At 48.2% G+C, this 27,388-nt stretch overlaps 1 protein-coding gene across 1 annotated transcript in view; it reads left to right on the forward strand.

The window, feature by feature from the left end:
• Nucleotides 1-26,795, forward strand: part of LOC147109974 (nectin-1-like) — a 52,871-nt gene extending 26,076 nt beyond the window's left edge. Inside the window, exons 2-8 of the mRNA XM_086003958.1 lie at nt 1,882-2,223; nt 5,331-5,624; nt 9,849-9,966; nt 16,496-16,653; nt 18,394-18,507; nt 24,160-24,200; nt 25,395-26,795. Coding sequence (XP_085860084.1) covers nt 1,882-2,223; nt 5,331-5,624; nt 9,849-9,966; nt 16,496-16,653; nt 18,394-18,507; nt 24,160-24,200; nt 25,395-25,520 — 1,193 coding nt within the window. The 3' untranslated portion in view covers nt 25,521-26,795. The remainder of the gene's footprint in view (nt 1-1,881; nt 2,224-5,330; nt 5,625-9,848; nt 9,967-16,495; nt 16,654-18,393; nt 18,508-24,159; nt 24,201-25,394) is intronic.
• The last annotated feature ends 593 nt before the right edge of the window (nt 26,796-27,388 follow it).

A 27,388-nucleotide genomic window follows, 5' to 3' on the forward strand; every position in this document is an offset into this window, starting at 1 on the left:
CTAATAAAGGCAAGTATCCCGTATGCCTCCTTAACCACCTTATCTACCTGTCCTGCTACCTTCAGGGATCTGTGGACATGCCCTCCAAGGTCCCTCTGATCTTCTGCACTTCTCAGTGTCCTACCATTTATAGTGTGTCGTTAAATCATCGAATCATAGAATGGTTGCAGCACAGAAGGAGGCCATTCGGCCCGTCGAGCCCGTGCCGGCTCTCTGCAAGACCACTTCAGCTAGTTCCACTCCCCCGCCCTTTCCCCGTAGCCCTGCAAATCTTTTTCCTTCAGGTACTTATCCAACTCCCTTTTGAAAGCCACGATTGAGTCTGCCTCCACCACCCTCTCAGGCAGTGCATTCCAGATCCTGACCACTCGCTGCGCAAAAAAGCTTTTCCTCATGTCGCCTTTGGTTCTTCTGCCAATCACCTTAAATCTGTGTCCTCTGGTCTCGACCCTTCCACCAATGGGAACAGTTTCTCTCTATCTGCTCTGTCCAGACCCCTCAAGATTTTGAACACCTCGATCAAATCTCCTCTTAACCTTCTCTGCTCTAAGGAGAACAACCCCAGCTTCTCCAGTCTATCCACGTAACTGAAGTCCCTCATCCCTGGAATCATTCTGGTCAATCTCCTCTCAACCTTCACTGCTCTAAGGAGAATAATCCCAGCTTCTCCAGTCTATCCACGTAACTGAAGTCCCTCATCCCTGGGACCATTCTGGTAAATCTTTTCTGCACTCTCTCTAAAGCCTTCACATCCTTCCTAAAGTGCGGTGCCCAGAATTGGACACAATACTCCAGTTGAGGCCGAACCAGTGTTTTATCTGCATCTGAACTCCATCTACCCGCCTTGGTTCCATAACCCTCAATACCCTTGCCGAACAAAAATCTATCCATCGCCATTGCTAACAAGGCCTGGTGAATTTCCCGGTGTTTATGGGCACGTGGGTATTGGCGTCAATGGAACGGAATAAAAACAGAAAATACTGGAAATACTCAGCAGGTCAGGCAGCATCTGTGGAGAGAGAAACAGACTCAACGTTTCAGGTCGATGACCCTTCGTTAGAACTGGAAAAAGCTGGAGATGGAACAGGTTTTTAAGCAAGTGTAGGGGCCGGGAGAGGGGGGAGGGGAGGATAGAACAAAAGGGAAGGTCTGTGATAGGATGGAAGGCAGGAGAGATTAAGAGACATTAAGAGAGATTAAGAGATGGTGCGAGGCAAAAGGAGATGGTAATGGGACAAGTTAAGAAACAAAAGATGAATCTAGATGAAGTGTAAATGGTACTGGCAGAATGAAAGACAGCTGCCATGTGAGAGAGAGAATAAAAGATATGATAAATAAAATAAATGGAAAAAAAGGATAGGGGCCGAGGTTATGATCTGAAATTGTTGAACTCGATGTTGAGTCCCAAAGGCTGTAAAGTGCCTAATCGAAAGATGAGATCCTGTTCCTCGAGCTTATGTTGAGCTTCATTGGAACAGTGTAAGAGGCCGAGGATGGTGAGGTCCGAGTGGGAGTGGAGCGGCGAATTAAAGTGACAGGCGACCGGAAACTCGGGGTCACCCTTACGGACTGAACGGAGGTGTTCCGGAATATTGGGCAGAGCGTATAATGGTCGACCGCGTATAATATGTTACTGCACGTGTAGTGCTCCCACCAGCGAACAACTTTTACCCCAGGTGGATCCTTGTACACACCCGGCGGGTTATCGGTAAATCGTGGGCGCCCTTGACGACTACTTAAATATGTCTGCTTCGGATTGTATGTTTTGTTAACAGTGTATTCCTTCGATTCGGATTGAGAATCTTTGCAGGGGAACTTAAGTTAATGTTTCAATTTAATTCATGATTCCTAATCCTTTCCAACTATTGTGGTTTCTTACAGTTGTGGCCAGTAATCTCGTCACAGTTGAGGCGACCCTAACTGCTCTTGTTGGGGCTGAGGTTCTGCTACCGTGTCAGATAGAAAACAACAGCACAGAGATAGCGCTGATTGCCTGGAGAAAGGGAAATGAGGAGAAAGACTTTGCAGTATACCACCCTCGGTATGGGGCCAGTTACTCCAATGAATCGAACGCCACACGGATAGCTTTCAGAAACGATTCTCGGCAGGACGGTTCAATCCTAATCAACCCTTCGGAAATACAAGATGAAGGAAATTACTTATGCACTCTCACATTATACCCTGAGGGAAAACAATTGAAAACGATAAGTTTAATGATTCTAGGTATGTATTATTCATGGCCATTGTTCAATTAAAGATATATCTGTGTGGGAAATGTCATAAATACGGGGAGTGGTGGGTGAGGGTGGATTTTGGGATGTGGACCCAGATGTGGATTTGTTCCCCTTGCAATTATCATTGAAAATAAATGTTTCAAATTTTCCAATGATTCATTCCAGTCACATTCCAGCTCCTGTTTCTTGTTAGCACGCAGTACACAGTTATTAATCAGATAATTAGTGAGTGTTGGCTTTGTGGACGCGGGTCAACCTTTTATCACAGGAAGGTAGGAATTGCTCGATGCAAGAAGACCAAGGATCCATCAAGTTCACCTTCGACCATCCTGGTCATCGCATTCTACAATGGTGATGGAGTTCTGGACTCATCATCGCTATCGAACAGAGCCAGGCATGAGGTGAGGTTATCCATCCATTGTTGGAGAGCTTTGGGTATCATAGGTTCAAAGTCAACAGTTCCTCCCAATCATGCTACACTCACCACACATCATGTCGCAAATTGCTCATATACTGTATTGCTTATATGGCACACCTCCCTGTTTTCTTAGACCTGTTATAGCTCTTCGATACGGTTGGCCACTTTATCCCCATCCATTGTCGGTCGTCAGTCGCTCACCTTCGTGACGTTGCCTTGTCGTAGATTCACTCCTCTGTGTCCGAGTCGAGCCTGCACATCACATGCATTGGCTTCACCTTCCAGGTCTGCAGTGGCACCTCTCACCTCCATGCCCCAAAGCCCCTTCTTCAGCCATGTCCTTGCCTCGGATTCCACCTCCCTACCGGTTCTCTCAGGCCAGCCCCAACGGTGCAGATCCTCATGGTTCTTGTTGATCCGAGGCTCAAAGCAGACATACTTTCATTTCGCAGGACTTCTCAGTCTGAAACACTCTGAAATATCGCCGGTCTTTTGCTTATCATCACTGCACATCCCCCAGAGTCTATCATCGATGACACAGTCTTCAGCCAACTCAGCCTCCCGTGCTTTGTTATATCACTGCCCACCTTTACAACCTTCTCAGAACGCACTTCTTCGACATTTCCCTTTGGTGGTCTCCCCTAACACCCATTGCCACGTCCATCTTGAGAAGGTCCTTGACTGCTCCCCACGTGAAAGGCAAATTGTACATAAGAGCAGGTTGTATCTCACTGATAGCAAAGACATTGCTGAATTGAGAAAAAAAGTTGACTTATTGTATTCCTGATCCTTCCTTCCTTTCCCCCCTTTGCCTCCTTCCCTTTACTTTCCTTCTTTTCTTCCTTCCTTCCTTCCTTCCTTTCTTCCTTCCCTCCATCCTCCCTCTTTCTGTAATATGATCTGATGGACCAATATGTTTTTTTATTCGTTTATGGGATGTGGGCTTCGCTGGCAAGGCCAGCATTTATTGCCCATCCCTAGTTGCCCTTGAGAAGGTGGCGGTGAGCCGCCTTCTTGAACCGCTGCAGTCCGTGTGGTGAAGGTGCTCCCACAGTGCTGTTAGGGAGGGAGTTCCAGGATTTTGACCCAGCGACGATGAAGGATCGGTGATATATTTCCAAGTCAGGATGGTGTGTGACTTGGAGGGAACTTGGAGGTGGTGGTGTTCCCATGCGCCTGCTGCCCTTGTCCTTCTAGGTGGAAGAGGTCACAGGTTTGGGAGGTGCTGCCAAAGAAGCCTTGGCGAGTTGCTGCAGTGCATCTTGTAGATGGTCCACACTGCAGCCACGGTGTGCCGGTGGTGGAGGGAGTGAATGTTTAAGGTGGTGGATGGGGTGCCAATCAAGCGGGCTGCTTTGTCCTGGATGGTGTCGAGCTTCTTGAGTGTTGTTGGAGCTGCACTCATCCAGGCAAGTGGAGAGTATTCCATCACACTCCTGACTTGTGCCTTGTAGATGGTGGAAAGGCTTTGGGGAGTCAGGAGGTGAGACACTCGCCGCAGAATACCCAGCCTCTGACCTGCTCTTGTCGCCACAGTATTTATGTGGCAGGTCCAGTTAAGTTTCTGGTCAATGGTGACCCCCCAGGATGTTGATGGTGGGGGTTTCGGCGATGGTAATGCTGTTTAATGTCAAGGGGCAGTGGTTAGACGCTCGCTTTTTGGAGATAGTCATTGCCTGGCACTTGTGTGGCACAAATGTTACCTGTCACTTATCAGCCCAAGCCTGAATGTCGTCCAGGTCTTGCTGCATGTGGGCATGGACTGCTTCAGTATCTGAGGAGTTGTGAATGGCGCTGAGCACTGTGCAGTCATCAGGAAAGCCATTGATGAAGCAGCTGAAGATGGTTGGGCCTAGGACACTGCCCTGAGGAACTCCTGCAGCAATGCACTGGGGCTGTGATGATTGACCGCCAACCACCGCAACCATCGTCCTTTGTGCTAGGTATGACTCCAGCCAGTGGAGCATTTTCCCCCAGATTCCCATTGACATCAGATCAATAGATCGTAAATATTCACGGGATGCGGTGCCTGCTTTTGTTCCTGATGGATCTTTAAGAATCGAATGCTAGTTGAACGAGACATTGAATGAATTGACTCAATGTAAGCTCGAGGAACAGTACCTCATCTTTCGATTAGGCACTTTACAGGCTTCTGGACTCAACATCGAGTTCAACAATTTCAGATCATAACCTCGGCCCCTATCATATTTTTCATTTTGTTTCTCTCTCCCACATGGCAGCTGTCTTTCATTCTGCCAGTGCCATTTACACTTCATCTAAAGCCATCTTCTGTTTCTTAACTTGTCCCATTACCAGCTTCTTCTGCCTTGCACCATCATCCCTTTTGTCGCTTAATCTCTCCTGCCTTCCATCCTATCACAGACCTTCCCTTTTGTTCTTTCCTCCCCCCGCCTTTCCCGGCCCCTACACTTGCTTAAAAACCGGTTCCATCTCCAGCTTTTTCCAGTTCTGACGAAGGGTCATCGACCTGAAATGTTAACTCTGTTTCTCTCTCCGCAGATGCTGCCTGACCTGCTGAGTATTTCCAGCATTTTCTGTTTTTTATTTCAGATTACCAGCCTCCGCAGTATTTTGCTTTTGTTCCCGACGGATCTTTCAGAATCGAATGCTGGTTGAAAGAGACATTGAATTAATTGCTTGTTTTATCTTTCCCCAAGCAATTCCCTCCAACAGCGCGAGGCCGGTTCCCGCACGAGCTGGTGATTTAGAGGTACCAGTGGCATCTTGTACTGCAGCAAATGGAAAGCCAGCAGCTCGCATCACGTGGATGTCTAACATGCCTGGAAACTCCACCTCAATCCAGACGACAAACGACAATGGAACAGTAACTGTCACCAGCCAGTACATGATCGCACCGAATAGTTCCAATAATGGCCAAACCGTGACCTGTGTCATCTCCCACACGACAGCAAATGGCACGGATAAATTCACGGTGAAGTTATCAGTCCAGTGTAAGTGCAGCATATGTTTATATACGTAGAGTTTAAAAATACAAAGACAAATCACGTGAAACAGTTCTCGGTGCACTATGGTTGGGAAACAATTCCGCGAACTCCTCCCGAAGTGGAGCAGTGCCAAATCTGGTCCATTGAGAGAGTTGACATTTCCCAGATGTCTGCGATTGCACAATTTCTGGGTGGTTTTAATCTTACTGCCTTTGGCTGATAAAATGGCCCCTCACTGCTATTCTCTAAATTCCACCTCTATCATATTAATAAGTCAGAAACAGACAGCAGAGTGGTAGTGTAGTGGTAATGTCACTGGGCTAGTAATCCAAAAGCATGAATTAATAATCCATTGACATGAGTTCAAATCCCACTACAACAGTGGGGGAATTTAAATTCAATTAAATAAATGTGGAATAATTACTATTATGCAATTGTTGTAAAATCCCATCTAGTTCTGCTGTCCTGGTCTGGCCTATAATGTAACTCCAACCCCATAGCAACTGCCCTCTGTCCACCTGGGGCTCTCTTGCTGTGTCGGAGCTGCGAGTAGAGTGCCTATTTTGGGAGTCTTGTACCGGGCATGAGGATGATTTGGCCTGTCCATCGGAGCTGTTTGAGCGTGGTCAAAGCTTCGATGTTGGCCTGAGCCTGAGCGAGAACACTGGCGTTGGTGCGCAATGGATTTGCAGGATCTTGCAGAGGCAGCATTGGTGGTGCCTCTCCAGTGCCTGCTGTACATGGTCCATGTCTCTGAGGCATACAGCAGGGCGGGGATCACTGCTGTTCTGTAGACCATGAGCTTGGTGCCGGGTTTGAGGTCCTGGTCTTCACCACACAGACTGCAGCGGTTCAAGAAGGCAGCTCACCAGCACCTTCTCAAGGGCTACTAGGGATGGGCAATAAATGCTGGCCTTGCCAGCGACGCCCAGATCCCATCAGCGAATAAAAAAAAAAAAAATCTTCAGCGTCTAGATTGAAGGAAACAGTTATTACTATAACTTGTAGATTGAATGATTTGCCGACAGTAATTAGGGGTCATTTTAACTTCAGACGATAACGCTCCTTGGGATGTTTCTACGTGAAAGGAGCTATATAAATGAAAGTTGTTATCAGGGTGTGGTGCATTTCAGCTCCGTAGAATCATCGTTGGGGCACAGCCTCAGTAATCATGTGTGAGTCTTTACAGTTATAGAAACATTAAACATTATGGCACAGAAGGAGGCCATTCGGCCCATCGTGTCCGCACGGGCCAAGAAAGAGCTATCCGGCCTAATCCCACTTTCCAGCTCTCGGTCCATGGCCCTGTAGGTTACGGCACTTCAAGCGCATATCCAAGTATTTTTTAAATGTGATGAGGGTCTCTGCCTCGCCCACCCTTTCAGGCAGTGAGTTCCAGACCCCCACCCTCTCGGGGGAAAAAGGTTCACCACAACTCCCCTCCAGACTTGACTATTCCAACGCACTCCTGGCTGGCTTCTCACATTTCACCCTACGTAAGCTGGAGGTCATCCAAAACTCAGCTGCCCGTGTCCTAACTCGCAACAAGTCCCGTTCGCCCATCACCCCTGTGCTCACTGACCTACATTGGCTCCCAGTTAAGCATTGCCTCGATTTCAAAATTCTCATCCTTGTTTTCAAACCCCTCCATGGCCTCCTCGCCCCCCTCTCCCTATCTCTGTAACCTCCTCCAGCCCTACAACCCCTCGAGATATCTGCGCTCCTCTAATTCTGCCCTCCTGAGCATCCCTGATTATAATCGCTCCACCATTGGTGGCCGTGCCTTCTGTTGCCTGGGCCCTGAGCGCTGGAATTCCCTCCCTAAACCTCTCCGCCTCGCTACCTCTCTTTCCTCCTTTAAGACGCTCCTTAAAACCTACCTCTTTGAACAAGCTTTTGGTCACCTGCCCTAATCTCTCCTTATGTGGCTCGGTGTCAAAATTTTTGTCCTATAATACTCCTATGCAGCACCTTGGGATGTTTTACTACGGTAAAGGCGCTATATAAATACAAGTTGTTGTTGTTCTAATCCTTCCACCGATTAATTTAACTCTATGCCCCCTGGTTATTGACCCTTTTGCTAAGGGAAATAGGTCCTTTCTATCCATTCTATCTAGGCCCCTGAATCAAGTCTCCCCTCAGCCTCCTCTGTTCCAAAGAAAACAACCCCAGCCTCTCCAATCTTTCCTCATAGCTAGAATTCCCCAGCCCAGTGTGAAATCAGCACAATTTTAGCACAGAAATACTGCTGAAACGATTTTCCTTTTTCCTGCTATATGAACAGAGGTCTTCATTTATTTCAAATAATGCATTAATCCTCTTTAAGATGATAATAGTGACAACAACTGTCCACTGACTGTTTGCAAGAAAGGGGCAGTATATAATATAATATGATCCTGCAAATCCATAGTCAGTGTTCTTGCTCAGGCCAACATCCCCAGCATCGAAGCTTTGACCATGCTCAATCAGCTCCGATGGACGGGTCACATTGTCCGCATGCCCGATACGAGACTCCCAAAACAAGCGCTCTACTCGGAGCTCCGACACAGCAAGAGAGCCCCAGGTGGGCAGAGGAAACTCTTCAAGGACACCCTTAAAGGCTCCTTGAAAAAGTGTAACATCCCCACCGACACCTGGGAATCCCTGGCCCCAAGACCGCACAAAGTGGAGGAGAAGCATCCGGGAAGGCGCCGAACACCTCGAGTCTCTTCGCCGGGAGCAAGCGGAAGCCAAGCGCAAACAGCGGAAGGAGCACACGTCAACCCAAGCACCCCACCCACCCGCCCCTTCAACCACCGTCTGCCCCACCTGTGACAGAGACTGTAGGTCCTGCATTGGACTAATTAGTCACCTGAGAACTCATTTTTTGTGTGGAAGCAAGTCATCCTCGGTTCTGAGGGACTGCCTAAGAAGGAGAAGAACATGAAAACTGGATCCAGTTCTCATGCCACATGTGTGGAATGATTTATGGAGGAGATTTACGTGGATGTTGCCAGGACTGGGGAAATTTAGCTATGAGGAAAGACGGTTTGTTTTCTGTGTAACAGGGGAGGCTGAGGGGAGATTTAATTGAGGTGTATAAAATGATGAGGGGCCTGGATAGAGTGGATAGGAAGGACCTATTATCCCTAGCAGCGAGGTCAATAACCAGGGGGGCAGAGATTGAAAGTAATTGGTGGAAGGATTAGAGGGGAGTTGAGGAGAACTGTTTTCACCCAGAGGGTGGTGGGGGTCTGGAACTCACTGCCTGAAAGGGTGGAAGAGGCAGAAACCCTCATCACATTTAAAAAGTTCTTGGATATGCCCTTGAAGTGCCGTAACCTGCAGGGCCATGGACCGAGAGCTGGAAAGTGGGATTGGGCTGGAGAGGTCTTTGTCAGCTGGCATGGACACGATGGGCCGAATGGCCTCCTTCTATGATTCTGGCCCAGATATTCCGATCCCGACCGGCGTAAGGCCTGCTTTTACCAGGATAAGAGTAGAAAAAAGTTTAAAAAACATTTTTTCACTGATTTATCATTTAAAAATACTTTAAGAAAGGTAAATTTATTCTTAGCCCCGTAAAAAACTTAATTACTTTTTTCAAAAAATTAAATTTTTGTTTAAAATACTGAATTTATTGTAATTTTAAAAATGTTATTTTTTTTTAAATGTATTTGAAGTTTTACTATGTTTTGGGGCTGATCTCCATTCATATATTTGACAGGTCTTCTGTGATTGGCTCCCCATGGCCCACGTGATCCCAGGGTCGCTGCGAACTACCTGCGCCTCTGGGATACGTGGGCCCTGCGCATTTTGAGTTTGGAGAGGCCCAGCAGCGGAACTGTGCGCCTCCCGGGATCACTCCGGTCCAGGCGCAGATTTTTCCCAGATCGCGGGCCTCCGCCCGCGGGAGGCCTGTGATCAGAATATCTGGGCCTCTATGATACTTGAAGCTTGGTAATTACACGCTGGTAAACCCACTGGTTAACTTCAGTTACCAGTGTATCCAGTACATTGCCAGGTACAAATAGAACGGTAGAATATTTCTTTGTCTTATTCTTTGTTGTACAGATGCAAGACACATGCAATATTAAAGACAAGCAATTTTATCGAGCATTTGGATGGCCCACAGTTAATAACCGTTTACTGCCGCTGTGTTCACTCGTACAAACGCGCACGGTCGATTAAATTGGATTATCGGACACGTTGGCTGTACTGACCACACAAACACAACTATCTCCTCTTTAGATCCACCGGAAGTGACCATAACAGGGTATGATGGGAATTGGAGCGAAAATACAATGGCGGTTACCCTCAAATGCGAGGCGAAAGCCAACCCTCCAGCGACTAATTACTCTTGGCAAGGGTAAGTAAATGTTTAACATATTAAGGACTTCATTGTGTAAACTTCCAAAGTGTCACGGCGAATGGGCGGCCCAGATAAATGTCGGTTATCATCCTGTTGTACGATATCGCTGTTAAACTGTAAAAGAACTATCAAAACTGTCATTATTTGCTTAGCTTAAGGGCAACACTCGCAAAAATGTGTTAGAAACACAAGGGGTGAAAAATTGGGCCTCGCCCCTTTTGGGGTGCTCACGTCGCCATTAGCGCCCCTGAAAAAATTAGTGTCCCTCCGCCTGAAATTCAGTGCTCCCCCTCCTTCCTGGGGCGCTACAACTGATTATCGTGGCGCTGCGTGCGACAGCGCCAGGCGCGTAGGCACGTAGCACCGCATGATTGCAGCCCTCTCTCTCCTTCAGTGTCAGCTGTGGCTCAGTGGATCGCACCCTCGCCTCTGAGTCAGAAGGTTGTGGGTTCAAGTCCCACTCCAGAGACTTGAGCACAAAAAGCTAGGCTGACACTCCCAGTGCAGTACTGAGGGAGCGCTGCACTGTCGGAGGGGCAGTACTGAGGGAGCGCCGCACTGTCGGAGGGGCAGTACTGAGGTAGTGCCGCACTGTCGGAGGGGCAGTACTGAGGGAGCGCCGCACTGTCGGAGGGGCAGTACTGAGGGAGCGCCGCACTGTCGGAGGGGCAGTGCTGAGGGAGCGCCGCACTGTCGGAGGGGCAGTACTGAGGGAGCGCCGCACTGTCGGAGGGGCAGTACTGAGGGAGCGCCGCACTGTCGGAGGGGCAGTACTGAGGGAGCGCCGCACTGTCGGAGGGGCAGTACTGAGGGAGCGCCGCACTGTCGGAGGGGCAGTACTGAGGGAGCGCAGCACTGTTGGAGGGGCGGTACTGAGGGAGCGCCGCACTGTCGGAGGGGCAGTGCTGAGGGAGCGCCGCACTGTCGGAGGGGCAGTACTGAGGGAGTGCTGCACTGTCGGAGGGGCAGTACTGAGGGAGCGCCGCACTGTCGGAGGGGCGGTACTGAGGGAGCGCAGCACTGTCGGAGGGGCAGTGCTGAGGGAGCGCCGCACTGTCGGAGGGGCAGTACTGAGGGAGCGCCGCACTGTCGGAGGGGCAGTACTGAGGGAGCGCAGCACTGTCGGAGGGGCAGTACTGAGGGAGCGCAGCACAGTTGGAGGGGCAGTACTGAGGGAGCGCAGCACTGTCGGAGGGGCAGTGCTGAGGGAGCGCCGCACTGTCGGAGGGGCAGTACTGAGGGAGCGCAGCACTGTCGGAGGGGCAGTACTGAGGGAGCGCAGCACAGTTGGAGGGGCAGTACTGAGGGAGTGCAGCACTGCCGGAGGGGCAGTACTGAGGGAGCGCCGCACTGTCGGAGGGGCGGTACTGAGGGAGCGCTGCACTGTCGGAGGAGCCGTCTATTCAATGAGACGTTAAACCGAGGCCCCGTCTGCTCTCTCAGGTGAACGTAAAAGATCCCAGGACACTATTTCGAAGAAGAGCAGGGCGAGTTCTCCCCAGTGTCCTTGGCCAATATTTATCCCTCAACCAACATAACAAAAACAGAGGATCTGGTCATTATTGCATTACTGTTTGTGGGAGCTTGCTGTGCGCTAATTGGCTGCCGCGTTTCTCACTTTACAACAGTGAATACACTCCAGAAGTACTTCATTGGCTGTAAAGCGCTTTGGGATGTCCGGTGGTTGTGAAAGGCGCTATAGAAATGCAAGTCTTTCTTTCTTGCTTGATTAAAGGGAAGGGGCCTAGTGCTGCGCGCAGTGGGGACCTGCTGGACCACCGGGGAGCGGGGTGCTGGGAAAGCAGCCCGGCACTCAAGAGGAGCGCCGGGCTGAGCGATCGCGACCGGCACACCAAAGAAATAATGGGGAAGGGGGAAGATGCTGGCAGTCGGCCCAAATGGAAATGGCCGCCTGACACCTGCCCTTTAAGTAGTGCCGCTGCCGCTGCATAAACGCCCTCCCCTGACGCTGTCGGACATAGCGTCAGGCGATAGGTCAGGGGGCGCGAGCGAAGTTTGCGGCCGGGGCACTGCGCACGTTGATGATGTCATCGCCGGAGGCGCAGCGCCACAGGGCGCTACCGGCTACTGCCGCCGCTGACCTCCCGCTGAATTTCGCGGGAGGTGTTAGCGGCGCCACGCCCGGGCGCTAGGGGATTTGTGCCCTTTAGCGCCCCCCAGGGACGCTAACGGGAGGCGCAAATCAACCCAATTATTCCCCCAAGGAAGTTAACATGAGTCTTCACTGACTGAGTCTGGGCATATATTTCAATGATCTTTAACAAACCCTAAATCCATGCCCTCTGGTTAGCGACCCTTCAGCCATTGGAAACAGTTTCTCTTTATTTTCCCTGCCTAAACCCTTCCTGATTCTGAATGCCTCTCTCATATCTCCTCTTAACCTTCTCTGCTCTAAGGACAACAATCCCAGCTTCTCCAGTCTATCCACGTAACTGTAATCCCTCATCCCTGGAGCCATTCTGGCCAATCTCTTCTGCACCCTCTCCAAAGCCTTCACATCCCTCCTAAAGTGCCCAGAATTGGAAACTTTGGGCGCGATCTTGCCAGCCTTGGGGAGGCAGGTATGGAGGCGAGACTGGCGTGAAAATGGCAGAATCTGGGGGCGGGTGCTCATCCTGCCCCCAACCCGCCTCCGTGCCATCTTGCCAGGAGGCGGGTAGCCGACCCGCGCCGGGTCCTGTCTCCTTGGAGGCAGGGAGGGGATTACAGCCACGTATTTGCTTGTTAACAGGTAGTTAACAGGCAGATATGAGGATTATCCCCATTTTGCCCACACAAGTGCAGGCTTCCCGAAGGCTCCGAACCCCGCCAGGGTTACCGAGGCGAGCAGTGGGTCTGCGGGGGTTGGAGGGGTGCAAAAGTGCGCTGTGGAGGTAAGTGATGGGTGCAAGTGTGGAGAGGTGAGTATTTGAGGTAAGTGGAAAGTGTTAGAAAAAGTGTACTTACCTTTGTTTCTTCCTGCAGGCTTCAATCGTTGGGTATGTGGAGAGTCTCGCATCTCCGCGGCAGAGACGACAGATGGCCGCTGCATTCTCCAATGCAACAACCATCTAATTTCTACAAAAGAAAGAGGTTTGATGAGTTCTTGTATTCAAGACCTCCTCAAACTACAGAGAATGTCAACGTTTGACAGTTGGACGGGCTTAACAAGGTCAATCAAGGGAAAAGAGCATGGGTTGGCCAGAAGTTGATGGTGTTGGATTGCAAAATTAGGCCTGTGAACCAAAGCTTGAATCCTCTAGTCTTTAAATATATTAGCCAAAGCTGTAGGGAGGGCTGTAGTACTAGAAATCATATGTAAAGAATGATTAGCTTCACTTGTAGAGATATATATATTAAAAGCGTATATATAGCATTAGGGTAGTTGCAAAGCATGATGGGATACTTGACCATTGTATTAACCCCTTTTTAACTAAGTACTGTAGAAATAGCGGACCACAGCATCTTTACTAGACTCTTAGTCTCCGTCTTTGTTGTTATCAGTGTTACAGAAGCAGTGTTTAACGCAGCTGGCTTTCTGAGAGATAAGGGAAACTGAACTTCACAGGGAGTCGGCCATTTCTATCTTTGCCTCAACCACCTTATCTTCCTTCGCAACCAAAAGCTGACGTTGTTTATTATCTCAAGAATTAAGCGACCTTGCTCACAGGAGCTAGAAACTAGGGCCTAGAAATTCATTAAGGCGCCGGCAGCTTTGCGGCCAGTTACCGCCTAAAGAGGGCTTCTGCGCCAACACAGGAGTTTGCGCTGATATTTAGCGCAGCGGTAATGGCGGCAGTAGCCGTTAGCGCTGCGCCGGCACCGATGACGTCATCGGTGTGCGCAGTGCCCCGGTTCCGCCCCGATACCGGCCCGACCCCCATATTTAGTTGCGGCCGCCTCTTCTGCAGCGGCCGCAAACAGCGACCAGAAAACGGGACCGTACTGTAGCCTTAGTGGGGCGCTTTAAGGTGGAGGTGCGGCCGGCCGCTTTTTCGGCGGCCGCCTGCCCGCACCTCCTTCCCCGGCCTCCTCCACCCCCCCCCGCCGCGGCATTGCCGGCTGCTTTCCGCGAACCCGGCACTTCTCCGTGGTGCCGGGCTCATTTGCCGGCACAATCCAGCGGTGATCTCCCCGTGGCAGGCACCTCCCCCTTAAGAGAAGGAGGAGGCCTGCAGTACCGCAGCCTGCCGCTCCACAGCGGGTGGCGCAGCGGCGCCTAGAGCGCTGAAATTCAGTTTCAGCGCCCCAAGCGGGGGCGGGCACACCCTGGAATAGCGCCCGGTTCCGACTTGGGGCGCAAAAACTGAATATCTGACGGTCGCAACTGGCTCCGTGCCCAGCGCTAACTTTTGGGCGCTAGCCAGCTGGCGGGGCCATAGTGAATTTCTAGGCCTAGGTGTTATGCTGTATGTCAGAACACTTCAGGGCGGCTCTCGACATTGAGTGACTAATCACGCCAACCAATAAGGGAGTGACAGTAGTGACGCTGTTTGTATGTGTACGCCTACTTTTGCAACCTATGGGCGTTACCTATTGAAAGGTATATCAAGGCTTGTCGATTGTATTTCGTTGAGAGGAAAGGTTCGATTCTGGGGAAATCAACGTCTCTCCCTTTGTGCACAAGGCCTTCCAGCCATTTACTAATAAACTTCAGCAGTTCCGTCTCCGTGTGGTTTTACTCCAAAAATTCGAATCTAACAATGGAGGCGGGACTGAAACCCGACAAGTAGGTGTCCCGCCTCCAAAATCCAGCCCAAGAGTTCAAATCCCACCACAGCAGCTGGTGAATTTAAATTCAGTTCAATAAATCTGGAATAAAAAGCCAGTATCAGAAATGGTGAGCATGTAACTACCGAATTGTTGTAACAAACCCATCTGGCTCACTAATGTCCTTTCGGGAAGGAAATCTGCCGTCCTTACCCGGTCTGGCCGATATGTGACAGCAATGTGGTTGACGCTGAACTGTCCTCTGACAATGGCTTCGCAAGCCACTCAAGGGCAATTAGGAATGGGCAATAAATGTTGGCCTTGCCAGCGACGCCCACATCCCGTGAAAGAATAAATAAAAAAATATATAAATTCATATATTAATGTACAACAGCGCCGGTTGAATTAGAAAATAAAACAGAGTTCGGATTTCATGCCCCATTATTTGATAATAAATTTGAACAGTCCTTTTCATGCCAGCAACACATACGATCTACGAAACTGCCAGTGAATCTTAATCACAAGTGACACCTTGTGGCTAGCTTTTCCTGGGCAGTTATCAATTAGTGACACGGTAAGTAGAGAAGACATTTCGATGTCGCTAGAAGTAGCAGTACGCATGAATCTTCTCCGCGGGTCAAGGTGGTACGGATGCGGAACAGGGGGAGATTTTGTGTGTGTGAGGTAATCATAAACCTTTTTGTGAACGAGGTGAGGGTGATTTTAACCTCCCCAGCTCGACGGGAAACTAATGAGATTGGGTTTAAGGCAGGATTTACGCGGGGCGTCAAATCGGCCGGAGTTTCTAACCAGCGTTCGATCTGATCCCGCCAGATTGCCGCCTAGTGGATTAGGTTAAAATTGCCCTAGGACTGTCTTACAGATAGCGCAGTGTAAGTACTGTCCACGATACAGAGGTGTTTGTACAGCGCACAAAGCAGGCAGGGTGAGATGGGGCTGGCTGATATATGAATGCAGCACCGAGTCCTATAAAAGAGCCCCAAATCACAGGAGACCCTCGAACACACATCGATCAGACGGTTTGTTGCATCATGTTCTGTGGAATAAATCTTCGGGATAATTTTAACCTTGGCCGATAGTGTAAAACGGACGATATAGAATTCACCGCCCATGATTTTTCCTGATTTTGATCCCCGGGATGAGATGAGAGATTGTGTAGAATGGGCCTGTACTCGCTGGAGTTTAGAAGAATGAGGGGTGATCTGATTGAAACATACAAGATTCTGAGGGGGATTGACAGGGTAGATGCTGAGAGATTGTTTCCCCTGGCTGGAGAGTCTCGAACTAGGGGTCACAGTCACAGGATAAGGGGTCGGCCATTTAAGACTGAGATGAGGAGGAATTTCTTCACTCAGAGGGTTGTGAATCCTTGGAATTCTCTGCCCCAGAGGGTTGTGAATGCTGAGTCGTTGAGTATATTCAAGGCTGAGATCGATAGATTTTTGGACTCGAGGGGAATCAAGGGATATGGAGATCAGGCAGAAAAGTGGAGTTGAGGTTGAAGATCAGCCATGATCTTATTGAACGGCGGAGCAGGCTCGAGGGGCCGTGTGGCAGAGCAGGCTCGAGGGGCCGTGTGGCCACTCCTGCTCCTATTTCTTATGTTCTTCTGTTCCTTTCTAGTGAAGTCAGTGGAAGGGGCAATCAGGAGGAGTGTATAATGAGCTGCCAGTTCAATATAGACCACTTTACACATCACCCAACGTTCAAATTACCGCCTGGATTTAGACACCAGGAAATTTCTTCAACGTGGATTTGCTAACAGTATCTTTGTTTGCGATTGGCTGCTCCCAAGGTTGCCAGAAGGACTAGATTCGGAAGCTGCCGACCTATTTATAAAGGAAGTGCACAGTTCAATGAATGGCACCTGGACCTGTGAAGCTACCAACGCAATTGGGACAGGAACGGGTAAAGTGGAAATAATCTTAAAGGACAAGGGAGCCGAGAATACAGGTACATATTAATGAACTGTAATCAAAAGCGGCAGATTCATTTCAGACTGTTCATTAAAGTGATGCACACTTATATAGGCAAGTATTTGATAAAAGAACATGCAAAAAATTGGTTGGGTCACCTGGAGTTTATGAAAGTTATGTTAAACCTGTATCGAACCTTGGTTAGACCACACTTGGAGTACTGCGTGCAGTTCTGGTCGCCATATTATAAAAAGGATATAGAGACACTGGAGAGGGTGCAGAGAAGATTTACAAGGATGATACCAGAAATGTGAGGGTATACATATCAGGAAAGGATGAACAGGCTGGGTCTCTTTTCTCTTGAAAAAAGAAGGCTGAGGGGTGACCTAATAGAGGTCTGTAAAATGATGAGAGGTTTTGATAGAGTGGATACAGAGAGAATGTTTCCACTTGTGGGGAAGAGCATAACTAGAGGCCATCAATAGAAGGTAGTCAGCAAGAAATCCAATAGGGAATTCAGCAGAAACTTCTTTACCCAGAGAGTGGTGAGAATGTGGAACTCGCTACCACAGGGAGTGGTTGAAGCGAATAGTAAAGATGCATTTAAGGGGAGGCTGGACAAGCATATGAGGGAGATTGGGTCGATTGGGCTTATATTCGCTATTGGGCAGATGCATGGCAGATGCAGTATAATGTGGATAAATGCGAGGTTTTCCACTTCGGTGGCAAAAACAGGAAGGCAGATTATTATCTGAACAGCAAAAGATTGGGAAAAGGGGAAGTGCAACGAGACCTGGGTGTCCTTGTGCACCAGTCGCTGAAGGTAAGCATGCAGGTGCAGCAGGCGGTTAAGAAGGCAAATGGTATGTTGGCCTTCGTAGCGAGAGGGTTTGAGTACAGGAACAAGGATGTCTTGATGCAGTTGTTTACAGGGCCTTGGTGAGACCACATCTTGAGTATTGTGTGCAGTTTTGGTCGCCTTATCTGAGGAAGGATGTTCTTGCCATGGAGGGAGTGCAGCGAAGATTCACTAGACTGATACCTGGGATGGCAGGAATGACGTATGAAGAGAGATTGGGTCAATTGGACTTATATTTGCAGGAGTTTAGAAGAATGAGAGGGGATCTCATTGAAACTTATAAAATTCTAACAGGACTGGACAGACTAGATGCAGGAAGGATGTTCCCGATGGCAGGGAGTCCAGAACCAGGGGTCACAGACTAAGGATAAGGGGTAGGCCATTTAGGACTGAGATGAGGAGGAATTTCTTCACCCAGAGAGTGGTGAACCTGTGGAGCTCTCTACCACAGAAGGCAGTTGAGGCCAATTCATTAAATATACTCAAGAAGGATTTGGATATATTTCTTAAGGCTAAAGGGATCAAGGGATATGGGGAGAAGGCAGGGACAGGGTACTGAATTTGGATGATCAGCCATGATCTCATTAAATGGCGGAGCAGGCTCGAGGGGCCGAATGGCCTACTCCTGCTCCTATCTTGTATGTTTCTATGTTTAAAAGGAGCACTGCGAAGATAATTAATTGTGAATTGAATTAAGGGCATTTTTCATGTCTTTTCAGTCGCGTTTGTCCCTCACTTGCCTGTTGCTCAATCCAAATCTCCCACCAAGTGTGACGAGCAACCAGGAGGGAAATTCAATGTTACAATAATTGCTAACCACAATACAGTTAATGGACTTACCGTCTAACGTATCTTGTCCACTTTGTTTCCACTTTTGAGCTACAACTGTCCTGACTCCTTCCAAATGTATTTCCCCAGATCAACCTGAAGCTCCAAGCATGACCCATATCGCCATAATAGCTGCGGTTATTGTGTGTGTTGTTGTACTTGTGTTGGCGCTCGTATTAATGTGGAGAAAACGAAGAGCTCAAGGTAATTGGAATGGAATAGTCGAGAAACTCAAATATATGTTGCACGGGAAGACAAGTACCTCGAACATAATTTTGCAAAGTTCCTACTTCCTCGTGCATCGAAAGGGGTGAATTCCTTAGTTAGTTAAAGATGATCTTCTACCCCATCTCCACTTTCCTGCACTATCCCCATATCCCTTGATTCCCTTAATATTCAAGAATCTATCTACTAAGGATAAGGGGTAAGCCATTTAGGACAGGGATGAGGAGGAATTTCTTCACCCAGAGAGTGGTGAACCTGTGGAATTCACTACCACAGAAGGCAGTAGAGACCAATTCATTAAATGTATTCAAGAAGGAGTTGGATATATTTCTTAAGGCTAAAGGGATCAAGGGCTATGGGGAGAAAGCAGGGACAGGGTACTGAGATTGGATGATCAGCCATGATCGCATTGAATGGCGGAGCAGGCTCGAGGGGCCGAATGGCCTACTCCTGCTCCTATCTTCTATGTTTCTATGCTTCAACGACTGAGCCTCCACAGCCATCTGGGGTAGAGAATTCCAAAGATTCACCACCCTCTGAGTGAAGACATTTCTCCTCATCTCAGTCCTACATGGCCGACCCCTTATTCTGAGACAGTGACCCCCGGTTCTAGACTTTTTTTAAATTTGTTTATGGGATGTGGGCGTCGCGGACAAGGCCAGCATTTATTGCCCATCCCTAGATGCCCTTGAGAAGGTGGTGGTGAGCTGCCTTCTTGAACCGCTGCAGTCCGTGTGGTGAAGGTGCTCCCACAGTGCTGTTAGGGAGGGAGTTCCAGGATTTTGACCCAGTGACGATGAAGGATCGGACGATATATTTCTAAGTCAGGATGGTATGTGACTTGGAGGGGAACTTGGAAGTGGTGGTGTTCCCATGCGCCTGTTGCCCTTGTCCTTCTAGGTGGAAGAGGTCGCGGGTTTGGGAGGTGCTGCTGAAGAAGCCTTGGTGAGTTGCTGCAGTGCATCTTGTAGATGGTACACACTGCAGCCACGGTGCGCCGGTGGTGGAGGGAGTGAATGTTTAAGGTGGTAGATGGGGTGCCGATCAAACTCCCCAGCCAGAGGAAACATCCCCCCTGCATCTACCCTGTCAAGCCCTGTAAGAATTTTGTATGTTTCAATGAGATCACCTCTCATTCTTCTAAACTCTAGAGAATATAGGCCTAGTTTACTCAATCTGCCCTCGTAGGACAATCCCCCCATCCCAGGAACCAATCCGGTGAACCTTCGTTGCACTCCCTCTATGGCAAGTATATCCTTCCTTAGAAAGCAACGGGCAGAAAATCATCTTGCGTGGCGGCGCAGATTGGGCATCATTGCACCGGCTGCCTCTCACAGGCCTTGTTTGATATTCGGTTCATGGAGTCATAGAGTAATAGAGTGCAGAAAAAGGCCCTTCGGCCCATCGTGTCCGCGCCGGCCATCAAGCCCTGTCTATTCTAATCCCATTTTCCAGCACTTGGTCCGTAGCCTTGTATGCTATGGCCTTTCAAGTGCTCATCTAAATGCTTCTTGAATGTTGTGAGGGTTCCTGCCTCTACCACCCTTTCAGGCAGTGAGTTCCAGATTCCAACCACCCTCTGGGTGAAAAAGTTTTTCCTGAAATCCCCTCTAAACCTCCTGCCCCTTACCTTGAAACTATGCCCCCTGGTTATTGACCCTCTACTAAGGGGAAAAGTTCCGTTCTATCTACCCTATCTATGCCCCTCATAATTTTGTACGCCTCAATCAGGTCCCCCCTCAGCCTTCTCTGCTCTAAGGAAAACAATCCCAGCCTGTCCAGTCTCTCTTCATAGCTGAAGCGCTCCAGCCCAGGTAACATCCTGGTGAATCTCCTCTGCACCCTCGCCAATGCAATCATATCCTTCCTATAGTGTGGCGACCAGAACTGCACACAGTATTCCAGCTGTGGCCTTCTAGTGTTTTGTACAGCTCCATCATAACCTCCCTGCTCTTGTATTCTATGGCTTGGCTAATGAAGGCAAGTATCCCATATGCCTTTTTAACCACCTTATCTACCTGTCCTGCTGCCTTCAGGGATCTATGTACATGCACACCAAGGTCCCTCTGATCCTCTGTCCTTCCTAGGGTCCTACCATTCATTGTGTATTCCCTTGCCTTGTTAGTCCTCCCAAAATGCATCACTCGCACTTTTCAGGGTTAAATTCCATTTGCCCACTGTTCTGCCCATCTGACCAACCCGTCTATATCATCCTGTAGCCTGAGGCTTCCCTCCTCCCTATTTACCACTCCATTGCAGTCAATTGAATTGTTTAGCAGGCGAGGTGTACAATGGATGGTCGATCTGATATCGCCCACTTTTCTCGTCGTCCAAGGTGTATTCTACCCCATATATCCGCAGGAATCTAAAATAGTGCTGACTTCGACAGTGAATAATTATTTATTCATTCGCATCAACAATGGTTGTTATTTAAACCTCATTGCACTAAAGGGGAAATGGGTGAAAGAGGGATTGCATGCAAAGCACTCACATAAAATGGTGAATATTTTGACTATATCCCTCGGTAAATTTTAGATTCATGGAAAAATAGAAAAGCAGTGTATTTTTTAAATGGCGAGAGATTGGGAAGTGTTGGTGTTCAGAGGGACATGGGTGTCCTTGTACACGAATCCCTGAAAGTTAACATAGAAGATAGGAGTGCTCTATAAACATAAACATTTTCAAAACAGTCAACACATTTTCAAAGCTTTACATTGTACTCAAAGATTAAGTCTATCAGGCTCTTTTACTTCACGTGTGGATCTTCTCAACACGGGTAAGTCTGATGTGTCTTCATGAGATTGTTCTGGCGGTGAATGACAAGATGCAGTTGCGGCATTGTCATCAATCTGCTCTTGTATAGATCGAGGTCTCCTTGCGATCTTTGCTTGGAGAGGGTTTCAGTGTTTCCTTCACTCTTCATGCCATAACTCTCAATGTAGTCAATGCACTCTCGAAAAACTGCTGGCAGCTGGATCCCATCATACAGCATAGTCCTCTCAGCAGCCTCGGCTAATGGAACACCAAAGATTGGCCTGAGGGAAGAAGGAGTATCCACCGGAACTGCTTCCTGCTCTGGTGCAGGCTTCTTCTTTTTCTTTTTCTCTTTCCACTGCTTAACAACATCTGCTGCGGTTATATCTTTGGACTTTTTCTCCTTGTGTTTTTCCTCTTTGTGCTTTTCTTTGACCTTAAAGTCTTTTTCTTTCTTCTTGGAGAAACTAGGCTTTTTGAAGACATGGATACCCTTTGGCCTTTTCATCCTTGATCGGCTCTCTACTTCATCACCTGAGTCATCTGGTCTGCTTATGGCACAGTTTATATGGTAGACTCTCTTGACCAGTTCTAAGTCTTCACAAGCTTTGTCACCTAGTATCGAATCAAGTCTTTCAGCCACAACAGAAAACGTGAGATGATGCACTTTGTCTTTGACTATCACTTTGAGTCTGCATACACCTAAGCTATCTATTTTCTGTCCATTATAGTCCTTCAGTAGTACTGACTTTTTCTCTATTTTGGGCTTTTCTTTCATATTGTTAATGTCACTCATACTGTTTAAGTTTGCTTTTGCCCCAGTGTCCAGTTTCAATGTAACTAATGCTCCAGTTATCTGTAGTGGGATCATCCATTTGTCCTCTTTTACTGCATTGACTTTATGTTCAGCATTGTCCATTTCTGAGGGCTGCACATTTTCTGTATCTTTTTTGATATCGTCACATGACACCATTCCGACAAAAAATGTCTCACTTAAATCAGTGTCCTCAATTATATTAACTCGTTGCCCTTTCTTAGTTTGTACTTTTGAAAAGCATTGTTTGGCAAAGTGATTCTTTCCATTACACTTTGTGCCATTTTTCCAAACGCTGGGCATTGTCTTAACTGGTGTTTGTAACCACAGCGTTTACAATTAAAAATGTCATCCTCCGATTGCTTTTCATTTCTGTTCTGCCCACGTTTCTTTCCCTTGTAGGACACAGCACCAACAGTAGCATTTTCACTCATTACAATCGCATCATTATTGGTTTCACTGAAAGTCTTCGCGTGCTTTCGAGCTAGCTCGCTGGCTTGGCATATTTTCACTGCATTTTCCAAATTTAGTTCGGTTTCTCTCAACAGACGTTCCCTGACATTTTTATCATGAATACCAAACACAATCTGGTCACGAATCATGGATGATTTCAGCTCAGAGAAATTACATGTCTGTTTTCAGTTTCAGATCAGTTATAAAGCTAACAAAAGTCTCATTTTGTTGCTGTGTCCGAGAACGGAAGATGTATTTTCATAGGTCTCATTCTTTTTGGGAGAGCAATGTGCATCAAAAATTTTTAGCACATCTTCTAATTTTTCTCTGTTCTCCGCTGGATTAAATACAAATGTATTAAATACCTCTATCGCCTGTGGGCCTGCAACCGTAAGCAGCAACGCTATCTTCCTTGCGTCTGGCTTTGTACCGAATCCGATGGCTGCAATGTAGAGTTCGAATTGTTGTTTAAAAATCCGCCAATTGTAGTCGATATTTCCCTCGAGATTCAAACGCTCTGGTGGCTTCAAATTCTCCATGTCGCTTTTCACAATTTTCAGCAGATCTTCACCACCCTGGTGCCATGTTATGTTCATTAATAACTAGACATTCTTATTATGAACACAGCGAGCTTCTAGCTAGTCATTTATTCAGTACACGTTCTCTAGGTACAGTATCTGTAGAGGCTTCCATCTTGACTGCTGCCTTTTGGGTAGCCTAGTGCCTCATGGGTAATGTAGTCTTAATATCTATACAGCTGGGTAGTGTAGTCTTATATACATACAGCTATATACGGCTCCACCTAGTGTCCACTATAGAATGACATGCTATTGATCATTACAATCCCCTCTCATTCTTCTAAACTCCAGCGAGTATAAGCCCAATCAACCCAATCTCTCTTAACATGCAGGTACAGCAAGCAATTAAAAAAGCAAATGTTATGTTGGCCTTTAATACAAGAGGATTTGAGTATAAGAGTAAAGACGTCTTACTGCAATTATATAGGGCCCTGGTGAGACCACACCTGGAGTATTGTGCACAGTTCTGATCTCCTTACCTAATGAAGGATATACTTGCCATAGAGGGAGTGCAGCGAAGGTTCACCAGGCTGGTTCCTGGGATGGGGGGATTGTCCTATGAGGAGAGATTGAGTAGACTAGGCCGATACTCTCTGGAGTTTAGAAGAATGAGAGGTGATCTCATTGAAACATACAAAATTCTTACAGGGCTAGACAGACTGGATGCAGGGAGGATGTTTCCCCTGGCTGGGGAGTCTAGAACCAGGGGTCACAGTCTCAGAATAAGGGGTCGGCCATTGGGGACTGAGATGAGGAGACATTTCTTCACTCAGAGGGTGGTGAATCTTTGGAATTCTCTACCCCAGAGGGCTGTGGAGGCTCAGTCGTTGAGTATAGTCAAGAGATGGATAGATTTTTGAATATTAAGGCATTCAAGGGATAGTTCAGGAAAGTGGAGATGAGGTAGAAGATCAGCCATGATCTTATTGAATGGCGGAGCAGGCTCGAGGGGCCGAATGGCCGACTCCTGCTCCTATTTCTTATGATCTAATGTAATCAATGTAAATTATGTTTTTCTTCCAATCTTCGTAGAAACAAGTGCTACCCCTGATGCCTACAGCTCCCAAACTCAGGTACGTTATATGCGAAGTTTACGCGGCCAGGGTCAGTTCCGTTGAGTGTTTTCTTAGTTAGGTGTAGATTGTCATCTTAATTTCTGGACGGTAAGCATCGACTGGATGGAGGGCAGAAAGGAAAATCCGACAGGGCGGATCGAGAGACCCTTACAAATCCGCTGGAGTTTCCTTTCACCAATGTCAAGGGAAGAAAAATCAGAAGGCTGAGTTGCAGAACGGCCATGCGGCCAAAGAGATTTCCCTCTGCCTCCAAACAGGCGATGCTTAATACTCAAGGGTACAGGAGGAAATGATACCCCATTTAAGCTTAAACAACAACAACGACAAGTTGTATTTATACAGCGCCTTTAATGTAGTAAAATTGGGCCAACTAGGCCTGTGTTGCATTGGAGAGGGTGCAGAGGAGATTCACCAGGATGTTACCTGGGCTGGAGCGCTTCAGCTATGAAGAGAGACTGGACAGGCTGGGGTTGTTTTCCTTAGAGCAGAGAAGACTGAGGGGGGGCCTGATTGAGGTGTACAAAATTATGAGGGGCATAAATAGGGTAGATAGAAGGGAACTTTTCCCCTTAGTAGAGGGGTCAATAACCAGGGGGCATAGTTTCAAGGTAAGGGGCAGGAGGCTTAGAGGGGATTTGAGGAAAAACTTTTTCACCCAGAGGGTGGTTGGAATCTGGAACTCACTGCCTGAAAGGGTGGTAGAGGCAGGAACCCTCACAACATTCAAGAAGCATTTAGATGAGCACTTGAAACGCCATAGCATACAAGGCTACGAACCAAGTGCTGGAAAATGGGATTAGAATAGACAGGGCTTGATGGCCGGCGCGGATACGATGGGCCGAAGGGCCTCCTTCAGTGCTGTATAACTCTATGACTCTATGTATTCACTAGACTTTAGAAGAATGAGAGGGGATCTCATTGAAACATAAAATTCTGACAGGGCTCGGCAGACGGGATGCAGGGAGGATGTTTCCCCTGGCTGCGGGGAGTCTAGAACGAGGGCTCACAGTCTCAGGATACGGGATAGGACATTTAGGACTGAGTCATAGAGTCATAGTTTTATACAGCACAGAAAGAGGCCCTTCAGCCCATTGTGTCAGCACTAACAGGAGGTGCGAGAATCCGATTTTTCCCCCTATGTGGCCTTATAGGTCTGATACGGAAGTTTGAAACTCTCTCTTTTCTCAACAGGACGAACAGGGGACTGTTTATGCTTCACTCGATCTTAATGTACTGGCTAACGCATCTGAGCAAAGGGGAAATTTTCACCATGAGGAGAGAACGGTGTACGCAGCTGTCGAGTACAACCAAAGTTAACTTGCTGCTCTCACTCATATGGGCTTCAACTTGAAAAAAGCTGTGCATTATCTGTGCAGTAAGTTCCAACGGTTGGCGTGTTAATCCCATAACGTGCTACTAATCCAAAATCAACTCGATTTCTGTTGTCCTGCTCCTGTGAAAGACTACCCCACCACATGATAGAGCTGTATCATATATGCACTGTGTGCGATCACCTTTGTACCGACCGAACCTGTTCCTGATGACTTTTAACAGATTGTAGGTGTTGTTCTAATCTCCCATGTACCTTGCTTCATTCGTATTGAGCCGCTTTTTTTATTCGTTCATGGATGTGGGCATCGCTGGCAAGGCCCAGCATTTATTGCCCATCCCTAGTTGCCCTTGAGAAGGTGGTGGTGAGCCGCCTTCTTGAACCGCTGCAGTCCGTGTGGTGAAGGTGCTCCCGCAGTGCTGTTCAGGAGGGGGTTCCAGGATTTCGACCGAGCAACGATGAAGGAACGGCCGATATATTTCCAAGTCGGGATGGTGTGTGTGACTTGGAGGGGAACTTGGAGGTGGTGGTGTTCCCGTGCGCCTGCTGCCCTTGTCCTTCTAGGTGGTGGAGGTCGCGGGTTTGGAAGGTGCTGTTGAAGAAGCCTTGGCGAGTTGCTGCAGTGCATCTTGTAGATGGTACACACTGCAGCCACGGTGCGCCGGTGGTGGAGGGAGTGAATGTTTAAGGTGGTGGATGGATTGCCAATCAAGCGGGCTGCTTTGTCCTGGATGGTGTCGAGCTTCTCGAGTGTTGTTGGAGCTGCACTCATCCAGGCAAGTGGAGAGTATTCCATCACACTCCTGACTTGTGCCTTGTAGATGGTGGAAAGGCTTTGGGGAGTCAGGACTTACAGTAGAACATTCTCAATGGGAGTGAAATTCGACCTGGCGAATCAGCAGTCAGCTTATGCTAATACAATCCTCAAAATACCGCACACGCTGGAAATCTGAAATAAAAACAGAAAATGCTGGAAACACTCAGCAGGTCGGGCAGCATCTGTGGAGAGAGAAACAGAGTCAATGTTTCAGGTCTGTGACCCTTCTTCAGAACTGGAAAAAGTTGGAGATGTAACAGATTTTAAGCAAGTGTGGGGGCAGGGAAAAGGGGGGAGGGGAGGAAAGAACAAAAGGGAAGCTCTGTGATAGGATGGAAGGCAGGAGAGATTAAATGACAAATGGGTATGACAGAATCAGCAACAGCTGCCATCTGAAAAAAATGAGGGCAGAGGTTATGGTCTGAAATTGTTGAACTCGATGTTGAGTCCCAAAGGCTGTAACGTGCCTAATCGAAAGATGAGGTGCTGTTCCTCGAGCTTACGTTGTGCCTCATTGGAACAGTGTAAGAGGCCAAGGACAGTCAGGTCAGAGTGGGAGTGGAGCGGAGAATTAAAGTGACAGGCGACCGGAAGCTCGGGGTCACCCTTACGGACTGAAAGGAAGTGTTCCGCAAAGCGGTCGCCCAATCTACGTTTGGTCTCCCCAATGTAGAGGAGACCACATCGTGAGCAGCGAATATCAAATTGCAAGAAATACAAGTAAATCACTGTTTCGGCTGGAAGGAGTGTTTGGGGCCCTGAACAGTGGGAAGAGGGGAGGTAAAAGGGCAGGTGTTGCATCTCCTGCGCTTGCATGGGAAGGTGCCGGGCGAAGGGTAAGGGGTGTTGGGGTGATTGAGCAGTGGACCAGGGTGTCGCAGAGGGAGCGGTCCCTTCGGAATGCTGAAAGGGGAGAGGAGGGGAAGATGCGTTTGGTGGTGGGATCACGCTGATGGTGGCGGAAATGGCGGAGGATGATCCATTGAATGTGAAGGCTGGTGGGGTGAATTCTGCTTCTCAGAGCATGGGCTGGATTTT

Source organism: Somniosus microcephalus, chromosome 12, assembly GCF_052327205.1.
Source record: "Somniosus microcephalus isolate GS21.2 chromosome 12, FLI_Smic_1.0, whole genome shotgun sequence".
Classification (NCBI taxonomy): domain Eukaryota; kingdom Metazoa; phylum Chordata; class Chondrichthyes; order Squaliformes; family Somniosidae; genus Somniosus; species Somniosus microcephalus.